Source organism: Lutra lutra, chromosome 7 (assembly GCF_902655055.1).
Source record: "Lutra lutra chromosome 7, mLutLut1.2, whole genome shotgun sequence".
Classification (NCBI taxonomy): domain Eukaryota; kingdom Metazoa; phylum Chordata; class Mammalia; order Carnivora; family Mustelidae; genus Lutra; species Lutra lutra.
The window spans coordinates 52,812,697-52,836,253 of NC_062284.1; the positions used below are offsets into that span (position 1 = coordinate 52,812,697).

The 23,557-nt window shown below is 38.9% G+C and overlaps 1 protein-coding gene and 1 pseudogene across 1 annotated transcript; both read right to left on the reverse strand.

Moving 5' to 3' along the window:
- Window positions 1-12,446: 12,446 nt before the first annotated feature.
- On the reverse strand, window positions 12,447-13,617 carry LOC125105027 (glyceraldehyde-3-phosphate dehydrogenase-like; annotated as a pseudogene).
- Window positions 13,618-18,482: 4,865 nt separating this feature from the next.
- On the reverse strand, window positions 18,483-19,421 carry LOC125104987 (olfactory receptor 4F3/4F16/4F29). Its single transcript, XM_047737963.1, has one exon. The coding sequence runs from the start codon at window positions 19,419-19,421 to the stop codon at window positions 18,483-18,485; it is 939 nt and encodes a 312-aa protein (XP_047593919.1).
- Window positions 19,422-23,557: the final 4,136 nt, after the last annotated feature.

Below are 23,557 nucleotides of genomic sequence, written 5' to 3' on the forward strand. Positions count from 1 at the left end.
AATATTTAGGTAGCAGTTATCAGGACAATTTTAAGTAAAGGTTGTTAAGCTATTTTATGACTTAAAATCACAACTCTATATCATGAAATATGAACTAACTAATCAAAAATTTCTCTAGGAATGGGCAGAAAAATAAGGCAAAATCATTCCTTCTGATCACTAAAGGGAAAAGTGTGTTCCAAGGTTTCCATGAAGTAGGAGTAATAGTGAGAATATAGGGGCGCCTGGGTGGCTCAGTGGGTTAAGCCGCTGCCTTCGGCTCAGGTCATGATCTCAGGGTCCTGGGATCGAGCCCCGCGTCGGGCTCTCTGCTCAGCAGGGAGCCTGCTTCCTCCTCTCTCTCTGCCTGCCTCTCTGCCTGCTTGTGATCTCTCTCTGTCAAATAAATAAATAAAATCTTTAAAAAAAAATAGTGAGAATATACTATGACCTAAAAATACAAGTGGTGTTTCCTCCACATTGAAATGAGAAGAGCAAAAACAAAAACAAACAAACAAACAAACAAAAAAGTGATGGGGCTCCTGGGTGGCTCAGTCAGTTAAGCATTCAGCTCTTGATTTCAGCACAGGTCAAGATCTCAGGGTCATGAGATCAAGCCTCACAACAGACTCCACACTGAGAGTATGGAGCCTGCTTAAGATTCTCTCTCCCTTTCTCTCTGTTCCTTCACCCACCACACTTGCTCACATACTTGCTCGACATTCATGTGTCACACATAGTCTCTTTTCCTGTAAAAAAAGAAAGGAAGAGAACAAGTGAGTAGAGGGCACCTGGGTGGTTCAGTGGGTTAAGCTTCTGCCTTTGGCTCAGGTCATGGTCTCAGGGTCCTGGGATTGAGCCCCGAATCAGGTTCTCTACTCAGCAGGGAGACTGATTCCCCCTCTCTCTGCCTGCCTTCCTGCCTACTTGTGATCTCTCTCTCTCTCTGTGTGTCAAATAAACAAAATCTTTTTTTTTTAAAGAACAAGTGAGAAGGTAAAAGAAATACTGAGAAATCTGACTGTTAAGTTTATAAGGAAAAGGGTTAGCAAAATCAGAAAATGATTTATTGAGTCAATCATGGGGAAAAAAAAATATATATATATATATGATTATGTGTAAAGCCTCAAAAAAAAACAGTCTAGCCAGAGGACAAAAAAAGACAATTTTGGAGAAAAAGAAAGTTAAATACACTTTTAAAATTAGAAAGTAAATTGATGGAAAGATGACAAAGAGGAAGACAACAGGAGATTGGGTTTTTGAATGTAACAGGAGTCCAAGATAATCAGTTAGAGGGAAAATTGTGACAAACAGTAAGAAATAGCAGATTGGGAGCTCATTCTGATATGCAATCTCATTAGTCCTACAGTTCAGAATTGCTTCCTACTAGAATTAGAGTTGCTTTCTTTTGGACTAACATACCTCATCCCCTAACTTTTGACTAACATACGGCATCCCCTAGTTTTACTTACATTGCTTAAGGGAAAGGTACCACATTAAGCTATTATAGACAAACAAATAAGTTACCAGATGGCTCACCTTCACTGAGATCTTATGTGTATAAGAAATGATGATTTCCACAATGAAGAAATGACTGATTCATTTTAACCCTGACTCATTACCCAAGAAGGATGATCTTGAGTTGGTTGCTGCAGAAGACAGGGCAAGAAGAGATGAGCTGAGGAGGAGAGAGCCAGACTCCAGGAATGAGAGCAAAATCTGAGAACAGAAGGATAAATGGGACAAAGACAAAAGATACCTACTTTACATCCTGAAAAGAACAACAACAAAAAAAAATACTACAACTAATAAAAGGGAGATCTGGAAACTTACCCAGCTCCTATCTTCAACTATTCAAATTTCTTGAGTGTCCCTCCAGGGCCTCTGAGATACAGTCTCAACAGCTTCTAGAAGGAGGCAGTAGGTTCTGGGTGCCCAATCAACTTGAGACCTTGCAGACTTCCATGGAAAACAGCGCTGCTCCTTTAAGGCCATTGCCATTAGAAGATACTCTACTCTGAGTTCTCTAGTCCTGGTCTAGTTATTACACTCAAGAATTATGACACAAATTACAGCCAATCTTTATTTATACTATGTAAGTGAACATGGTATGCAGAAAATCCAGATTCTGCAGCATTTAATGGAATCATCATTTATTTTTAAACTTCTTAAAATTTAAATTCAAGTTAGTTAGCATATAGTGTATTATTGGTTTCAGGGGTAGAATTTAGTGATTCATCAGTTGCATTTAACACCCAGTGCTCATTCCATCAAGTGCCCTCCTTATGAAATCGTCATTTAAATGTCTTGATTTAGGGCACCTGGGTGGCTCAACTGGTTAAACTTTAGCTCAGGTCATGGTCCTGGAGTCCTGGGATGGAGCCCCATATCCATCAGGATACCTGCTCAGCAGAGAGCCTGTTGTCTTTCTCCTCCTTTTGTCCTTCTGCCTCCTTCATATGCTCCATTTCTCTCTCTTTCTCTCAAATAAATAAATTAAAATCTTAAATATATAAATAAATATCTTGATTTACATAGAATCAGAATTTGGGAACCTCTTAGAAGAGATTCATGGGAATTTTACATTTTAAAATATTCTGGGAGGAAAAAAGAGTGAAAGCTGCTCATTATCCCCAATTAATAAAATCATTCAGTTGGAAGAGATCTAAAAATATGTTCTGACACAGTTCCTTTCCTTAGTTTCTCCATCCTGGATATGTCAGTTTCTCTACAGTTTACATGGTTTGAAAATTCATTTTCTTCCTTAGCATCCCACTATTTATTAACGTAATAGACCAAAGGTTCATCCTTACAAAAAGAAAATCTCTCTTCCTTTCAAGTAAGCTGATGGCCACTTGATTCTTTCTCTGTGAACATAAAGACATTGTCAGCAATTTCTTCAGATAAATATTTTACATGCTTAAACCTGGTAAAAGCAAATAAAGGTCACTCCTCTGTGCCCTCTAGTTTTAACCACCTCAATTCCTTTAGTCTTCCTTCATAGGATCATCTTCTATACCTTCATCCTTCACACTCTGCCTAACTACCCCCATTTCACCACCAAACATCTCATTGCAGTGACCTGGAAAAGTTCTAACAAATGTTTAAAGAATGCAAACAAAAGCAGGAGGCTTGATTACAGGTTGTGAAACCTTACATATTTAGTTCCCTACTTTTTCTCCACCCTTCTGACACTTAATTTTAACCTACACTAATTAATTTAGTTTAGAGTGAGTTAGTTCCTGGAGTATTTTTCTTCTAAGCAGGTTTTTAATTGTTCTTTCTCTATCGTGATTCTATGAAATTGGGGTTTTATTTTTTTTATTTCATGTATCACTTATACCTACTTAAGGTTAATTCAGTCCTTTGTGTTGACAACCATTTGTATTTATTCTCCTACTCTACTTATCATCTCCCCACCACCACCTGTTTCTTTCTGACTCTGAGCCAAAACATAATTGAAGTAGACAAATAACAAGTCATTACTGGAGTTTCCTTATCACTGAAGTTTATTTAGTTTAATACCTTCATCCTCTTCTCAACTTCATTCCATCCTTCCCTTGTAACTATTCCCAGACTATTATCTCACATGCACAGAGGTATATAAAATATTTCTAAAAAATGGAAAATATAGCTAATTACTTGAACTAAGGGATAGTGACCAACTAATGTTATCATGACCAAGGATGCACAATTAAGGTCAATTAATCAAGAAAATTTTCTACTAAAAATGTATTCATTGTGAGCATAGCAACAAAGGAAGGTGTTCTAAATGAGTCATAGGAGGGAGGAATGACACTTCTCTATAAAGAAGATCATCTCAATTATTTTCTTTGCTACATTAAATCCTATCATGAATAACGAAAGCATCCATAGATAATTTGATAGTATTCACTTTCTGAGAAATTAAAACGAATTACGTGGAACAGCCTGATAAATATCAAATTTCTCTGTATATAAATAAAGTAGGAGAATGGTCAAGTTTCATTCTTCTACATATAGCTGTCCAGTTTTCCCAGCACCATTTATTGAAGAGACTTTTTTCCACTGTATATTTTTTCCTGTTTTGTTGAAGATTATTTGACCATAGAGTTGAGGGTCCATATCTGGGCTCTCTACTCTGTTCCACTGATCTATGTGTCTGTTTTTATGCTAGTACCATGCTGTCTTGGTGATCACAGCTTTGTAATAAAGCTTGAAATCAGGTAACGTGATGCCCCCAGTTTTATTTTTGTTTTTCAACATTTCCTTAGAGATTCGGGGTATCTTCTGGTTCCATATAAATTTTAGGATTATTTGCTCCAGCTCTTTGAAGAATACTGGTGGAATTTTGATTGGAATGGCATTAAAAGTATAGATTGCTCTACGCAGTATAGACATTTTAACGATGTTTATTCTTCTGATCCAAGAGCATGGAATGGTCTTCCATGTTTTTGTGTCTTCTTCAATTTCTTTCATGAGTGTTCTGTAGTTCTTCAAGTACAGATCCTTTACCTCTTTGGTTAGGTTTATTCCCAAGTATCTTATGGTTCTTGGTGCTATACTAAATGGAATCGATTCTCTAATTTCCCTTTCTGTATTTTCATTGCTAGTGTATAAGAAAGCCACTGATTTCTGTACATTGACTTTATATCCCGCCACGTTACTGAATTGTTGTATGAGTTCTAGTAGTTTGGGGGTGGAGTCTTTTGGGTTTTCCATATAAAGAATCATGTTATCTGCGAAGAGAGAGAGTTTGACTTCTTCATTGCCAATTTGGATACCTTTTGTTTCTCTTTGTTGTCTGATTGCTGTTGCTAGGACTTCTAATACTATGTTGAACAAGAGTGGTGAGAGTGGGCATCCTTGTCATGTTCCTGATCTCAATGGGAAGGCTGCAAGCTTTTTCCCATTGAGGATGGTATTTGCTGTGGATCTTTCCTAGATAGATTTGATGAAGTTCAGGAATGTTTCCTCTATCCCTATACTTTGAAGCGTTTTAATCAGGAATGGATGCTGGATTTTGTCAAATGCTTTTTCTGCATCAATGGAGAGGACCATGTGGTTCTTCTCTCTTCTCTTATTAATTTGTTCTATCACATTGATTGATTTGTGAATGTTGAACCATCCTTGTAGCCCAGGAATGAATCCCACCTGGTCATGGTGGATAATCTTTTTAATGTGCCATTGAGTCCTGTTTGCTAGGATCTTGTTGAGAATCTTAGCATCCATATTCATCAGTGATATTGGTCTGAAGTTCTCCTTTTTGGTAGGGCCTTTGCCTGGTTTGGGGATCAAGGTAATGCATGCTTCATAGAAAGAGTCTGGAAGTTTTCCTTCTGCTTCAATTTTTTGAAACAGCTTCAGGAGAATAGGTGTTATTTCTTCTTTGAAAGTTTGGTAGAATTCCCCCAGGAAATCTGTCAGGTCCTGGGCTCTTGTTTTTTGGGAGGCTTTTGATTACTGCTTCAATCTCGTTACTAGATATCGGTCTTTTTAGGTTGTCAATTTCTTCCTGGTTCAATTCGGGGAGTTTATAGTTTTCCAGGAATGCATCCATTTCATCTAGGTTGCTTAGCTTATTGTCATTCTCTTACACTGTACACAAAGATAAACTCAAAATGGATAAATGACCTCAACATGAGACAGAAATCCATCAGAATCCTAGAGGAGAATATAGGCAGTAACCTCTTCTATATCAGCCACAGCAACTTCTTTCAAGATATATCTCCAAAGGCAAAGGAAACAAAAGCAAAAATGAACTTTTGGGACTTCATCAAGATCAAAAGCTTCTGCACAGCAAAGGAAACAGTCAAGAAAACAAAGAGGCAACCCACGGAATGGGAGAAGATATTTGCAAATGACAGTACAGACACAAGGTTGATATCCAGGATCTATAAAGAACTCCTCAAACTCAACACACACAAAACAGATAATCATATCAAAAAATGGGCAGAAGATATGAATAGACACTTCTCCAATGAAGACCTACAAATGGCTATCAGACACATGAAAAAATGTTCATCATCACTAGCCATCAGGGAGATTCAAATTAAAACCACATGGAGATATCACCTTACACCAGTTAGAATGGCCAAAATTAGCAAGACAGGACACAACATGTGTTGGAGGGGATGTGGAGAAAGGGGAACCCTCTTACACTGTTGGTGGGAATGCAAGTTGGTGCAGCCACTTTGGAGAACACTGTGGTGTCATATTTTTTAAAATCATGCCTAGACCAATGTTAAGAAGCTTTTCCTTATATTTTCTTTTAGTCCTTGCCCTGATTTTATAGTTTATGCTTCGTCTTTAATTCATTTTGAGGGGGTTTTTTAAACAGGTATGAAGTAAGTATCTAATTTCATTCTTCTGCATGTGCTATCCAATTTTCCCAACACCATTTATCAAAGAGATAATCCTTTCCCTCTTGTGTATTCTTTTTGGTATTTTCAAAGATTACTTGGCCATACATTTTTGGTTGTATTTCAACTGGTCCATTTGTCTCTTTTTATGCCAATACCATACTGTTTTGATTACTACAGCTCTGTAATACAGTTTGAAATCAGACAATGTGATGCCTCCAGTTTTGTTCTTCTTGCTCAATACTGTTTTTGTTATTCAGGATCTTGTGTGGTTCCACACAAATTTTAGGATTTTTTTTTCCATTTCTGTGAAAAATGCCATTGGAATTTTAATAGGATTGCACTGAATCTACAGGTAACTTTGGGGAGTATGTATATTTTAACAATATTAATTTTTCCAATCCAAGAACATGTCTTTATATGTACTAGTGTCTTTTCGATTTCTTTCATCACTGACAAAGTTTTCAGTGGACAGATCTTTCAGCTGCTTGGTTAAATGGAATTATAAATGCATTATAAATGGAATGTTCACTTCATTTCCTTTTTTTTTTTTTAATTTATTTGACAGACAGATCACAAGTAGGCAGAGAGGCAGGCAGAGACAGAGAGGAGGAGGAGGAGGCAGGCTCCCTGCTGAGCAGAGAGCCCGATGTGGGACTCGATCCCAGGACCCTGAGATCATGACCTGAGCCGAAGGCAGAGGCTTTAACCACTGAGCCACCCAGGCGCCCCCATTTCCTTTTTTAAATTGTTCTTTGTGGGGCACCTGGGTGACTCAGCTAAGTGTCTAACTCTTGACCTTGGCTCAGGTCATGACCCTAAGGTTGTGAGATTAAGGCCCACATCAGGCTCCACACTCAATGCAGAGTCTACTTAAGATTTTCTTTCTCTCTCTCTTCCTCTCTTTCTGCCACTCCCCTCACTCACACGCTCACTCTCCATCTCTAAAACAAACAAATAAATTTTTAAATAAATAAATACTTTTGTTAGCATACAGAAATGCAAGTGATTTTTGTATGTCAATTTTGTATCTTGCAACTTTACTGAATTCATTTATTACTTCTAACAGTTTTTTTGGTGGTGTCTTTAGGGTTTTTCATATAACATCACATCATCTGCAAAGAGAGACAGTTTTATTTCTTCCTTTCTGATTTGGATGCACTTCATTTCTTTTTCTTGTTTAATTTCTCTGCCTTAACTATGTCAAATAAAAGTGGCAAGAGAGGGCGCCTGGGTGGCTCAGTGGGTTAAGCTGCTGCCTTCGGCTCAGGTCATGATCTCAAGGTCCTGGGATCGAGTCCCGCATCGGGCTCTCTGCTCGGCAGGAGGCCTGCTTCCCTCTCTCTCTCTCTCTCTGCCTGCCTCTCCGTCTACTTGTGATCTCTCTCTGTCAAATAAATAAATAAAGTCTTTAAAAAAAAAAGTGGCAAGAGAGCATCCTTGTCTTATTCCTGATCTTAGAAGAAGAGCTTTCAGCTTTTCACTATTGAGTACTATATTATTTGTATTATTTGTGCACTTGTCATATGGCCTTTATCATATTAAGTTACATTCCCTCTATGCCTAATTTGTTTATTGTATTTATCATGAGAGGATATATCTTCAGCATTTATTGAGATGATATGGTTTTTATCTTGCATTCTGATAATATGTCACATTTATTGATTTACATATATGGAACCATACTTGAATCCCAGAAATAAATGCTACTTGATTATGGAACATAATTTTTTAATGTGCTTTTGCATTTTGTATGCTAATAGTTTGTTGAGAAATTTTGTATATATATTCATAAGGAATATTGCCTGTGGTTTTCTTTTCTTGTAATGTCATGGTCTAGCTTTGCTATTAGAGTAATGCTGTTCTGGTAGAATGAGTCTGAGAATATTCACTCTTCTTCAAATTTTTAGAAGAGTTTAAAAATGATTGCTATTGGGGCGCCTGGGTGGCTCAGTGGGTTAAGCCACTGCCTTCGGCTCAGGTCATGATCTCAGGGTCCTGGGATCGAGTCCCGCATCGGGCTCTCTGCTTGACAGGGAGCCTGCTTCCCTCTCTCTCTCTCTCCGCCTGCCTGCCTCTCTGTCTACTTGTGATCTCTCTCTGTCAAATAAATAATAAATAAAATCTTTAGAAAAAAAAATGATTGCTATTAAGTTTTCTTTAAATATTTGGTAGAATTAATCAGTGAAGCCATCTCATCCTGGGCTTTTTTTATTGGAAGGTGTTTGGTTACTGGTTTAATCTTTCTCATTATTGGTCTACTCAAATTTTGTTATTTTTTTATGATTTAATCTTTGTAAGTCATATATTTCTAGAAATTTGTCTATTTCTTCTAGGTTATCCAATATGTTGCAATATCATTTTTCATAAGCAATCACTGTCATACTTTGTATTTCTGTGGTATTTACTGTGTCCTCTTTCATTTGTAATTTTACTTATTTGTGCCTTCTGTCTTATTACTCTAGCAAAAGTTTATCCATTTTTTTTATTTTCTCAAAAAAATCTTTTTTTTCTTTTAAGATTTAAATCCAAGTTAGTTAACATATAGTGTAGTATTAGTTTCAAGGGTAAAATTTAGGGTTATATCACTTGCATATAACACCAGCGCTCATTACAACAAGTGCCCTCCTTAATACCCATCACCCATTTACCCCACCCTTTCACCTACCACCCCTCCAGCAACCCTCAGTTTATTCTCTTAACTCTAGTCTCTTATGGTTTGCCTCCCTCTCTGTTTTTATCTTATTTTATTTTTCCTTCCCTTCCCCTATACTCATGTTTTGTTTCTTAAATTCCACATAGGAGTGAAATCATATGGTATTTGTCTTTCTCTGACTGAGTTATTTTGCTTAGCATAATACCCTCTAGTTCCACCCACATCACTGCATATGGCAAGATTTCATTCTTTTTGATCACTGAGTAATATATATATATATATATATATAACCATATCTTCTTAGTGTATGTGCTGCCAAAGTGAGCACTGAATGAACACTATGAATACAACTAGATTACTATCAAATCATCCTAGATAGCCCAGAAATTGGCCTGAAGACTGGAAGAACAAACTTCACAACTAAACGCAGAGAAGGGACCACATCAAAGAAGGTAGGAAGTGCGGAGATAGTTTGGGAGATAAACAGATCATTGCTCCTGCAGTAGGGAGGGAGCCGCAGTCACAGAGAAGGGGAAGAAACAGACTAGCACATGAGGGAGCACATGGGGAAAATAAATCCCCAAAGCAATTGGCTTGAAAAGCTGGATGGCCTGAATTTCATGAATTTCTTGCAACCATCAAGGCTTAAAGCTTTGAGTTTTAAAGATCAGTGGGTGTGGCTAAGAATGAGCCTGGGGAGCACTGCTCTGCTCTAAGAGAGAAGGCAAGCAAATAAGGCCCTGGCCTACAATACAGAAACAGCAATCTGAGGAGTGCTGTGGCACATAGTGAGAAGGTTATTCACTCATCCAAGAGCACATCCCAAAGAGGCAGCATTCACTGAAATACCCCTCTAGGAATAAAGGAACAGGCAGGTGCCATTTCCCTTCCCTGCCCCTCAGCATAAGCACAGGGGCACCCACAGGAACCAGCACAGTGCTAAAACTTGCTACCTAACTTGCTTACACCAAGCCCTGCCCTACAAAATCCCCCACTGCACCCTACTCCCCCACCCCCCTACAACTGCACACTTCAGTGGAACAGTGTCTCTCCTGGTCATACTTGTCTCAGTCTCAGACCAGTGGGCCCTCTCCCCCAGAAGACCAGCCCAAACCCCTATTCACACTGCATCTCTGAACTCAGAAGTATTGCAGAGCCTCCACTCTAGTGATGTTGGTGACAGATCTCATTTCACAAGCAGACCAGAGCACATCTAGTTAAAACACAGCACATTCAGGCCAGAGACTGCACACTGCTGAAAAGTAAAGAGAGCCTCTGTAGATAACTGGCCCAAAACATAGAGCATGCAGGACAAAATAGTAAACACAACACACACTGGAGACATTCCCAGAAGCACCAGGCACTAGGAACAGGGGATGCTACACAACAGGGCAACACAGGATCTCTTCTTCATAATGCTATCATTCACAAGAACAGGAGACATAGCTTACCTTCCTGGACACAGACAGGTACAAAGACTTACACAAATGAGAAGGCAGAGAAATTTATCCCAAATGAAAGAACAGGACAAAGCCATGCCAGAGATCTAAGCGAAACAGATATAAGTAACATGCCTGAGAGATAATTTGATGATCATAAGGATACTCGCTGGACTTGAGAAATGAATGGAAGACATGCATGAGACCCTGAACACAGAGATAAGGAATAACATATAAGAGATAAAGGGCTTAAAAATGAAATAAACATACCTGATGTAATGAACAGCTGGCCAGAAAAAGCAAAGGAATGAATTGGTGACCTAGAGTGATGGAAAGTAATCAAGCTGAACAAAAGAGAGAAAAAAGGAATTGTGCAAAATAATAATTGACTTAGGGAACTCCTTGGCTCCATCAAACATAATAACATTCATATTATAGGAGTCCCAGAAGAAGTGAGAGAAAAGGGAGCAGACAATTTATTTAAAGAAATAACAGCTGAAAACTTCCCTAATGTAAAGAATGAAACAGCTATCCAGATCCAGGAGGAAATGCTCAACAAAATCAACAAAATCAGACCCATACAAAGACATATTATAATTAAAATTGCAAAAGTTAGTGATTAAAAAAATCTTAAAAGCCACAAGACTGGGGCACCTGGGTGGCTCAGTGGTAAAGCCTCTGCTTTCAACTCAGGTCATGATCTCAGGGTCCTGGGATCGAGCTCCTCACCAGGCTCTCTGCTTCCCCCTCTCCCTCTGCCTGCCTCTCTTCCTACTCATGATCTCTCTCTCTCTGTCAAATAAAAAAAAATCTTTGAAAAAAAAGCCACAAGAATAAGGAAGTCACTAATTTACAAGGGAATACCCATAAGACTAGTAGATTTTTCAAAAAACCTGTCCAAGCCAGAGGACGTGGCATCATATGTTCAAAGTGCTGAACTGGAAAAATCTGCAATCCAAAAATACTCCTTCTAGCAAGGCTATCATTCAGAATAGAAGGAGACATAAAGAATTTCCCAGTAAAACAAAACTAAAGGAGTTTGTGACTACTAAACCAGCCCTGCAAGAAATACTACGGGGGACTCTGAATGGAAAGGACAGAACAAAAGGGACCATATAAAAGTGGGAAACAGGGGCACCTGGGTGGCTCAGTGGGTTAAAGCCTCTGCCTTCAGCTCAGGTCATGATCCCAGGGTCCTGGGATCGAGCCCCGCATCAGGCTCTCTGCTCAGCAGGGAGCCTGCTTCCCTCCCTCTCTCTGCCTGCCTCTCTGCCTACTTGTGATCTTTCTCTCTCTGACAAATAAATAAATAAAATCTTAAAAAAAAATCAGAGACAATCTTCTGAACCATAAAACAAGTAACAAAATAACAATAAATACATATTAATAATTATATTTCCCGTAAATGGACTAAACATCCCAATCAGAAGACATAGGGTAACAAATTGATATGAAAAAAAAAAAACAAAAAACAAAAAACCAAGACCTATCTATATGATGACTATAACAGACTCGTTTTATTTTTTTAAAGATTTTATTTATTTGTCAGAGAGAGAGAGAAGCAGGAGGAGTAGCAGGTAGAGAGAGAAGCAGACTCCCCACTGAGCAAGAAGCCCAATGTTGGGCTCAATCCCAGAACCCTGGGATTGTGACCTTAGACCAAGGCAGCCACTTAACTGACTGAGCCACCCAGACACCGTACAGACTCATTTTAGACTTAAAAGCACGGACTGAAAGTAAGAGGATGAAGAAATGTCCACCATGCAAATGGTTATCAAAAGAAAAGCCAAAGTAGGGGCGTCTGGGTGGCTCAGTCAGTTAAGTATCTGCCTTTGTCTCAGTTCATGATCCTGTGGTCCTGGCATTAAGCCCTGCATGGGGCTCCGTGCTCATAAGGGAGTCTGCCTGTCTCTCTCCCTCTGCACCTCCCCACCCCTGCTCATGCTCTCTCTCTTGCTCTCAAATAAATAAATTTTTTTTAAAAGAGAGAGAAAAGAAAGCCAGAGTAGCAATAATTATTTCATACAAAATAGACTTTATTTATTTATTTATTTTGGCTGGGTAGAGCATACTTTATTGGTGTTCATAACAATGTAGGGCTCTCCAAGCCTCTCCCTTCCTTCAAGGAGTGGAAACTATGGAGGTTGGGAGATTCTCAGTGTCTGGGGATGAGTTATGGCAAATACTTCCCAGCAGCTAAGGGCATCTCTCTTCCTCTTGCTTTCACTGGGGGTGGTGGTTTAGAGGGCTCTTACTCCCCGAAGGCCATGTGATCATAACATCCACCATCCGGTTGCTGTAGCCAAAAATACTGTCATACCAGGAAAGGAGCTTGACAATGTGGTCACTGAGAGCAATGCCACTCCCAGCATCAAAGGTAGAAGAGTAGGTGTCATTGTTAAAGTCACAGGAGACAACCTGATCCTCAGCATTGCCCAGGATGTCCTCAAGGAAGCCATCGGATGCTTGTTTTACCACCTTCTTGATGTCACTCTATTTGGCAACTTTCTTCAGGAGGCAGGACAGATCCAAAATTGACACAGTGGGGGGTAGAAATATGGAAGGCCATGTCAGTGGGCTTACCATTTGGCTCAGGGATGACCTTGCCTTACAGCCTTGGTGGCACTTTAGAAGCAGAAATTGTATTCTGGGCAGCCTCTTTGGCTCATGCCATAGCTTCCCCAAGGGTCTGTCCACAGTCCTCTGGGTGGCAGTGATGGCACGGACTGTGATCATGAGTCCCTCCACAATGTCAAAATTGTCATGGATAACCTTGGCCAGAGGGACCAAGCAGTTGGTAGTACATGAGCTATTGCCCATCACAAATATGGGGGCATCTGCAGAAGGGGCAGGGATGATAATCCTCTTGGTCCCACACTTCAGATGAGCCCCAGGCTTCATTGTGATGAAGACCCCAGTGGACTCAACAACATACTCAGCATGAGCATCACCTCACTTGATGGTGAGATTTCACTTATCGAAGTTGGAGATGGGCTTTAAGTGATGACAAATTTCCCATCCTGAGCCTTAACTGTGCAATGAAATTTGCCATGGATGGAATCATATGGAACATGTAGACCATGTAGTTGAGGTCAATGAAGGCATCACTGATTGTGACAATTTCCACTTTGCCAGCATTAAAATCAGCCATAGTGACCAGGCGTGCAATATGGCCAAATCTGTTTACTCTGACCTTCACCATCTTGTCTCTGGGTCATGGCTAGCACTGCACCAGAAAATGTGGCTGTCTGCTGAGCACGGAGAGGCAGAGACCCAAGATAAAATAGACTTTAAAGGAAAGACTGTAACAAGAGATAAAGAAGGACCCTATATAATAATAAAGGGACATTCCAATGGGAAGATATACCAATCGTAAATATTTACACACACAATATAGGAACACCCAAACATATAAAACAATAACAAACGTAAAGGAACTAATCAATAATAATACAATAAGAGCATTGACTTTAACATCCCACTTACATCAAAGGACAGATCATCAAAACCAGTAACTGGGTGCTTGGGTGACTTTGTCTTGAGGTCTCTTTGTCTTGGGTCTCTTTGTCTCAGGTCATGATCCTGGGGTCCTGAGACTAGGTCACACATTGGGCTCCCTGCTCAGTGGAGAGCTGTTTCTCCTTCTCCCTCTGCTCCCCACACTCCTGCTCTCTCATGCACTATCTAAAATAAATAAATGCTTAAAAATTTAATAAAATTAACAGGTAATCAACAAAGAAAGAATGGATTTTAATCGCACACTGAATCAGAAGGACTTAACAAATACATACAGAACATTCCATCCTAAAACAGCAGAATACACATTCTTCTCAAGTGTACATTGCACATTCTCCAGAATAGATCATATATTAGGTCACAAAATAAGCCTCAACAAATTCAAGATCAAAGTCATACCAGGCAGCTTTTCTTTCTTTTTTTTTTAAGATTTTATTTATTTATTTGACAGACAGAGATCACAAGTAAGCAGGAGACAGGCAGAGATTGGGGGGAAGCAGACTCCCTGCCAAGCAGAGAGCCCAAAGCAGGGCTCGATCCCAGGACCCCAAGATCAGGACCTGAGCCAAAGGCAGAGGTTTAACTCACTGAGCCACCCAGGTGCCCCCCATGCAGCTTTTCTGACCACAATGCTATGAAACCAGAAGTCAACCACACAAAAAGTGTGGAAAGACCACAAATACATGGAGGTTAATTAAATAACAAATGGGTCACCCAGGAAACCAAAAAAGAAATTTAAAAGGCACATGGAGGGCACCTGGGTGGCTCAGTGGGTTAAAGCCTCTGTGTTTAGATCAGGTCGTGATCCCAGAGTCCTGGGATTGAGCCCCGCATCAGGCTCTCTGCTTGGCGGGGAGCCTGCTTCCCCCGCCCTCTGCCTGCCTTTCTGCCTACTTGTGATCTCTGTCTGTCAAATAGATAAAAATCTTTAAAAAAAAAAAAAAAGGCACATGGAAACAAATGTAAATGAAAACACAACAATGCAAAACGTCTGGAATGGGGGCCCTGGGTGGCTCAGTGGGTCAGTCGGCTCAGGTCATGATTCCAGGGTCCTGGGATCGGGCCCTGCATCGGGCTCTCTGCTCAGCAGGGATCCTGCTTCCCCCTCTCTCTCTGCCTGCCTCTCTGTCTACTTGTGATCTCTCTCTCTCTCTCTCTCTGTCAAATAAATAAATAAATAAATATTTTTCTTAAATGTCTGGAAGGCAGCAAAAGCAGTACTAAGATAGAAGTTTATAGCAATACATGTCTATCTCAAGAAACAAGAAAAAAAAAACAAACAAGCTAATTTTATACCTACAGGAGCTAGAGACAAAACCTAAAACCAACAGAAGAAAGGAAATAATAAAGATTGGAGCAGAATTAAATGATACTGAAACTTAAAAAAATATACAAAAAAGCTGTGATCACCAAGACAGCATGGTACTGGCATAAAAACAGACACATAGACCAGTGGAACAGAGTAGAAAGCCCAGATATGGACCCTCAACTCTACAGTCAAATAATCTTTGACAAAACAGGAAAAAATACACAGTGGAAAAAAGACAGTCTCTTCAATAAATGGTGCTGGGAAAACTGGACAGCTATATGTAGAAGAATGAAACTCGACCATTCTCTTACAGCGTACACAAAGATAAACTCAAAATGGGTAAAAGACCTCAACGTGAGACAGGAATCCATCAGAATCCTAGAGGAGAACATAGGCAGTAACCTCTTCGATATCAGCCACAGCAACTTCTTTCAAGATAGGTCTCCAAAGGCAAAGGAAACAAAAGCGAAAATAAACTTTTGGGACTTCATCAAAATCAAAAGCTTCTGCACAGCAAAGGAAACAGTCAAGAAAACAAAGAGGCAACCCACGGAATGGGAGAAGATATTTGCAAATGACAGTACAGACACAAGGTTGATATCCAGGATCTATAAAGAACTCCTCAAACTCAACACACACAAAACAGATAATCATATCAAAAAATGGGCAGAAGATATGAATAGACACTTCTCCAATGAAGACCTACAAATGGCTATCAGACACATGAAAAAATGTTCATCATCACTAGCCATCAGGGAGATTCAAATTAAAACCACATGGAGATATCACCTTACACCAGTTAGAATGGCCAAAATTAGCAAGACAGGACACAACATGTGTTGGAGGGGATGTGGAGAAAGGGGAACCCTCTTACACTGTTGGTGGGAATGCAAGTTGGTGCAGCCACTTTGGAGAACAGTGTGGAGATTCCTCAAGAAATTAAAAATAGAGCTTCCCTATGACCCTGCAATTGCACTACTGGGTATTTACCGCAAATTACAGATGTAGTGAAAAGAAGGGCCATCTGTACCCCAGTGTTTATAGCAGCAATGGCCACGGTCGCCAAACTGTGTAAAGAACCAAGATGCCCTTCAACGGACGAATGGATAAGGAAGATGTGCTCCATATACACTATGGAGTACTATGCCTTCATCAGAAAGGATGAATACTCAACTTTTGTAGCAACATGGACGGGACTGGAAGAGATTATGCTGAGTGAAATAAGTCAAGCAGAGAGAGTCAATTAACATATGGTTTCACTTATTTGTGGAGCATAACAAATAGCATGGAGGACAAGGGGAGATGGAGAGGAGAAGGGAGTTGGGGGAAATTGGAAGGGGAGGTGAACCATGAGAGACTATGGACTCTGAAAAACAATCTGAGGGTTTTGAAGGGGCGGGTGGTGGCAGGTTGGGGGAACCAGGTGGTGGGTATTAGAGAGGACATGGATTGCATGGAGCACTGGGTGTGGTGCAAAAACAATGAATACTGTTATACTGAAAAGAAATTAAAAAAAAAGAATGGATCTACCATATGATCCAGCAATACCACTTACAGGTATTTATTCAAAGAATACAAAAACGTTAATTTAATTTGAAAAGATATATGTACCACTACATTTATTGCAGAACTATTTACAACAGACAACATATGGAAGCAACCTAAGTATCCATCAATAGGTGAATGGATAAAGAGGATGTGGTATATATAAACAACAGAAAAACTACTCAGCCACAAAGAAAAATGGAATTTTGTCCTTTGCAACAATATAAAGGGACTTCAAGGCTATTATGCTAAGAAAAATAAGAGACAAATAGTACATGGTTTTACTGATATGTGGAATCTAAAAAAAGAAAAGGAAAAAAAAGCTTAAAACAAACAAAACAATATAAAACCAAACTCACAGATACAGAGAACAGATTGGTAGTCACTAAAGGGGAAGTTTGTTGGGGGGTGGGTGAAATGGGTGAAGTGGGTCAATTGTATAGTGATGAAGAGTAACTAGACTTTTGGTGGTAATCACTTTGTCATGTACACAGATGTCAAATTATAACACTATACACCTGAAACATCTCTAATGTTATATACTAATTTTACCTCATTAAAAAAAAGGAAGCTGAAAAACCTCTAAAACTCTGATAAATTTTTTTAAAAAAACATAAGCTACAATAGACAATGAAAGAGAGGAAAATATTACAAGTCTTACAGATACTTCATAATAAGAAAATATTAGGAACAACTTCTCTAATAAATTTGAAAACACAGATTAATATACAAATTTCATTGAGGACACAAGCTACCAAAAATTGGATTTCTAGTTGAAAGCCTTTCCACAGAGAAAACTGAAAGCCAAAATGACTTCTATAGTGAATTTTACCAAATATTACGAAAGAAACAATAACAATTCTACAAAACTCCTGCAATAAGTTTAATACAAAGAGATATATTCTATAAGGTCAGCATTACATGCTGATACGAAACCAGCAAAATCATTGTTTCAAAATCCAACATCCATTCTTCATTTTAAAAACTTTCATCAAATTAAATAGAAAGGAATTTCCTCAGCCTGATAAAAAGCTTCTACTAAAAACCTACAGCTAGCATCATACTTAATGGTGAAAAACTGAATGATTTTCTCATAAGAATAGAAACAGTCAAGAATGTCTACCCTAACCGCTTGTATTCAGCACTACACTCTTTGATGTAGCAAGTACAATAAGGCAACAAAAATGAATAAAATGATCCATACTAGAATATGAGAAGTAAAATGTCTTTATGCACTGAAAACATGATCATCTATGAGGAAAATACTACTTACTCTATAAAAAACAAGTAGAAGTAAAAGATTTTGTAAGTGTTCAAAATACAATGCCAATAAATAAAATATCTATTATATTTCTACATATTAGCAATAAGCAATTATAAATTAAACAAAAAAGACCATTTAAAATGGCACCATAAATTAAAATAGGAATACATCTCAAGAAAGATATGTAAGACCTGTTCACCAGAAACTATATAACATGGCTGAAAGAAATTAAATGGGATTTATATATATAGAAAGATACACTCGTCTCCTGGCTCACTTTTCATAAGGAATAAATACATTCATCAAGTAATAATTATGTTACAGCTGTGACAACACTCATATCAATATTGGATGTCTCAGGTATTCTGAATCCAAAATACCAAAGACAGAAAGAAAAGGCTACACCATGATTAGTGAGAAGGCCTTATATTACCTATGAGATCTTCCTGTAAATCACTAGCTGTCTGCATACTCTCTTCATTGCTGCCTTCATGTCCTTATTCCTGAATGTGTAGATGACTGGATTCAGAAAAGGAGTGAGAACTGCATCAAAAATAGCAAGAAATTTGTCCATCTGTGAATTGGGATGTGGCCATGTATAGACAAACATGGTTGGACCAAAGAACAAAAGGACCACAGTGATGTGAGCTGACAGTGTGGAAAGAGCTTTGGACGAACTGCCTGAGGAATGTTTCCAAACAGTAAACAGGATGAAGACGTAGGAGAGGAGGAGTATAGAGAAAGAGCCGACACAGATAAATCCACTGTTGACAGTGACCATGAACTGCAATCTGTAGGTATCTGTACAAGCCAGTCTAAGGAGACGAGGAAGGTCACAGTAAAAGCTGTCTAATACATTAGGACCACAGAAGGGTAAATTAACAATAAATGCTAGTTGGAACAGTGAGTGTATTATGCCAAGGGCCCAAGCAGCAACCAGAAACAAAATGCACATCCGTGGACTCATGATGGTCAAGTAGTGCAGAGGCTTACAAATGGCAACATATCTGTCAAAGGCCATGGCAATGAGCAGCACCATCTCCACGCCACCAATGACGTGGATGAAGAAGATCTGGGCAATGCAGCCTCCAAAGGAGATAACTTTGCGCTTTCTGAAAAGATCATAAATCATCTTGGGTGAAGTGGCAGAGCAGGCCCCCAAGTCAATGAAAGAGAGACTGGCCAGTAGGAAGTACATAGGGGAATGTAAGTGAGGATCGATGGTCACAGAAAACACAATGAGGATGTTTCCAGTCATGCTTGCCACATAGAGCACAGAGGAGAACACCAGGAGAAGAAGCTGGATCTCCCATGAATGAGTCAGTCCCAGAAACACAAACTCAGACACAACCGAGTGATTCCCTCCATCCATGAATCCAGCCAACTCGGCTGCCGCTGAAATGATGAGAATTAAGAAAATGAAAAAGAAAATCTGATTATGGAGATGATAATAGGTCATAGAACCACCAATGTTTCAATATCCTTATTATGAATGAAAAGTATATAATTATCTACTTTCTCACACATATAAAAACAAATCATCACACATGAGCTATGACACAATTTAAATCAAACTTATGACAAATTTAAACCAAAACTCCGACTGCAATGTTCTATTCTCAAATTAACAGATTAGGCATGGACATGGATACATGAGTATCCATGACATAGATTAACTGTGCAAATCACTTCTAATATTGATTATTCCTCATTTCTAACATATTCCATCTTGCTTTTATGTATATTCTCATAATCCACTTCTCTCCCCAGTTCGCTCTCACAATTTGCCAATAAAAGTAGGAATAAGAGGGGTGCCTGCGTGGCTCAGTTGGTTAAGCATCCAACCCTTGATTTTGGCTCAGGTCATGATCTCAGGGGCGTTGAGATCAAGCCCCAGATCGGGCTCCATGTTTGGTGTAGAACCTGCTTAGGATTTTCTCTCCCTCTCTCTCTGCCCCTCACCACCCCTTGCTGGCACACTCTCTCAGAAAAATAAATAAATAAATAATAAAGAAAAATAAAAGACAAAAAAAAAGGTAGGAAAGAGAGAAAAGTATGATTAACAAGTGGAATGTTACCTCGAGTGAGAGGTGCTTGATATAAGAGTTGAGACTGATGTTAAGACAGATTGAGATTGAATAAAGAGACTGGGGTATGTGAAACTGGACAGCCCACAAATGTAGCAGAACACTTGTTATATGGATTCTACTACAAAACAGAACAAATATTTTCCCATCACATTGTATTATGTTCACTGTCCTGGGTACCTCTAGTTTCCACACAATTTTTCACAACTACAAAGCCCTAAACTAGCCTCAACATTCAATAAGAATTTCATAAGGAGTCTAAGCCACCTAAAGATGTAAGGCTTTCTCCACACCTAATATATGCACATTTTAAAGATTTCACCAGTTTCTGCTAAGGTGCATGCCTAAAGTGGCCACCAAGTGTGCAACATATCTTTGCAAACAGCTTTTCTCTGTCCACACTCATGAAGGTATTAAAGATCAGCACTTGGAATTGCTGGGATACTACATTTTAATTCATCAGTGTCTTGGCCTCCCTTTGGTATGTACTTTTACGTCCACGGACATCCCCTTGCCCTTTAAAGTGCCCAGTATCACCTGCAGGGTAACATGTCGTGATATGTGGTATTATCCTGCTTACTTTGACTGAAATCCACTCAGATACTTTATCTTCAAGGCAATTTGGATTTCATATTTTTGATTTATGACTTAAAAATAAGAACGTCGGGGTGCCTGGGTGACTCAGTGGGTTAAAGCCGCTGCCTTCGGCACAGGTCATGATCCCAGGGTCCTGGGATCAAGCCCCGCATCAGGCTCTTTGCTCAGCAGGGAGACTGCTTCCCCTTCTCTCTCTGCCTGCCTTTCTGCCTGCTTGTGATCTCTGTCAAATAAATAAATAAAATCTTTAAAGAAAATAAGAATGTCAAATATTAATAAGTCACACTTTAGGAGAGATGAGTTTTCTGATCTTGAACCATAAAATACCAAATGTGACACTGGACATGCAGTCCTTTAATATGTGTAGCAGTTACATGTGAAGTGGAAAGTGAGTAGAGAACAGTGTTAAATGTTTCTTTGTGTCCAGGTATCTACCTCAGTCAGACCCTATAATAGTTTCTGAGAACAGTATTAATGAGGTTATTTTAGGAACTGATGAAGTACAGTAGAAAAGTATAATGATATCCTTCATATTTGCAGCTACAATTCTAGACTTTCCCACACAGAGGAAAAACTGACTGATGCCTTCAGTCATCCCAGACTGCAAAACTCACAGAAACGATCACTGTGTCCTGCCCCTAATTCTGGGTCACCATAGCTGGCATTAATCTCTCCTTTCTCACCTACACACAGTGATTACACTGTTATCTGCTGAGCTAACAGTCTACAATCTCAAGGTCACACTTATATTACCAGAAACCCAGGGCCTGGAGTAGGGGGCACTAATGCTACTCATCAGGGCAGAGAAAGATAGTACCTCAAAGGAATAAAAGGATGAATCATTCATGGGAAAGTGATGGAGGTACTGGGGAGGGAGTCAGGAAATTCAGTCAAAGCATTGATGAGGAAAGCACATGTCCCCAGTGTAATAAGAGAAATTCTCATGGACTTATATAAAGTCTATTCTGTCCAACTGGTTATCACTCAGATGAAAAACATGAAACCCAGCAAAGTAAACTGAGTTTCCAAGATCCACACAAATGATGGTCTGGGACCAAAACTATGTTTCTTGATTCCTATTCCAAAAAGAAAAATTCTAGAGGAAGCAATTAAGTAAGAGAAAGCAAAACTCAAAACACTGATTTTTTTTTTCCTGGTTAAAACCAAACCAACCAGAAACACTCAATACAAAATGTCCATTATAATAATGCAAACTGACATTAATTAAATTACATAAAATGTGTACCCAATTAAAGAATATTTGACTAATACAATAGTAAATTATATCTGGAAAGTGATTATTCATTGCAATTATGATTTGTGTACTCTTTGTATTTTGGTGGTTATGTAACCACTCACTACAACAGTAAAAACTTAACATAATGTTTCTAAAAAAGTCCATCCTTTGGTCTTTCTAAATTTTTTTTCTTCTTTCTTTTTATAAGTAGTCTCTACACCCAACATGGGGCTCAAATTCATGACCCAGAGATCAAGAGCCACATACTCTACCAACTGGTCCAGCCAGGCACCCTAATCTCTCTAAATTTTATTATCTTCAAATGTTAATTCAAATCCCAAGTATTTTTGTAGCTCTTATTGACAATCTTCCTTCATACTGATGATTTATTCTTTTGCTAACTCCTATAAATGAAAGAATTAAGAAAATGTGGAAAAATACATAAACTCTACACACAACAAATACAATCTAATGTGATATACAATACATGCCAAGTGAATACTAAAATAAATATGTGGTCATTTGGGCAGAGAAAGGGAAATGTGTTAAAAACATTCAAAGGCAGGGGAGCCTGGGTGGTTCAGTGGGTTAAAGCCTCTGCATTCGGCTGAGGTATGATCCCAGATCCTGGGATGGAGCCCCGCATCGGGTTCTCTGCTCAGCAGGGGGCATGCTTCCCTCTCTCTCTGCCTGCCTCTCTGCCCACTTGTGATCTATCAAATAAATAAATAAAATCTTTAAAAAAATAAATAAAAATAAAATATTTTTTAAAAATTCAAAGGTAGAAGATAACTTGTATCAGCAAGAGGAGATGGGTAGCAGATAGCTACCCCAAGAACACAGATATTGATCTGGCACTTTAAGAATTAGAACTGAATAAAGAGAGATACACAGTATGTGAGAAATACCTTGAATTATGTAATATGAAAGTAAATTTTCATATTAACTTTTAATACTACCTATCATTATGCATGTGTGTATAGCCCATATTATATACGCAGGTACATACAGAAAGTCAGTAGATAGTTCTTGATTGAGAAGTTAGATTAATAACCCCCAGCTGTAGTAAGGCAATGCCTTCTGGTCAATGATCTTTGCTATTTTTTATTCTCCTTTCTTGGTAATCTTTTCCAGTCGTTTTAACAAACATAAGGGGAAATTTCTCATTTAAAAACTTATCGTACCATAACTAATAGTCTCTCAGTAAGAAGGCACCTAAGGCTTTACGGCATACTTCTTGGTGAGGATTAAATCATATTTAATCTTCAAGCCTATAGCCAGCATTCAATTTATTTTCCTGAAGTCTGTGGAATAATCTGAGATGCAGAAAAAAAATAAAGGAGACAGAAAGGAGAAAGAATGAAGATTTTAAGTGTGGGGAATATGGGGAAAGGGGTAAATCAGGAAAGATACGTATGACAAAGGACAAAAAGAAACCACCAAGAAGAAAGAAAAAGGGCTGAACAAGGTTCAGAACATATGAAATATGATAGCCAAGGTTTCTGAGAACCCAGGTAAGTTAAAGAGAACATCGATCTCTCACCTTAAATTCACTGATTCAGGGCTGCTCCTGACTTTGACACTGGG

What these genes read in the sequence shown, in the direction of transcription:
- LOC125104987 (XM_047737963.1), bottom strand. Translation starts at nt 19,421, where the DNA reads ATGGATGGAGGGAATCACTCGGTTGTGTCTGAGTTTGTGTTTCTGGGA.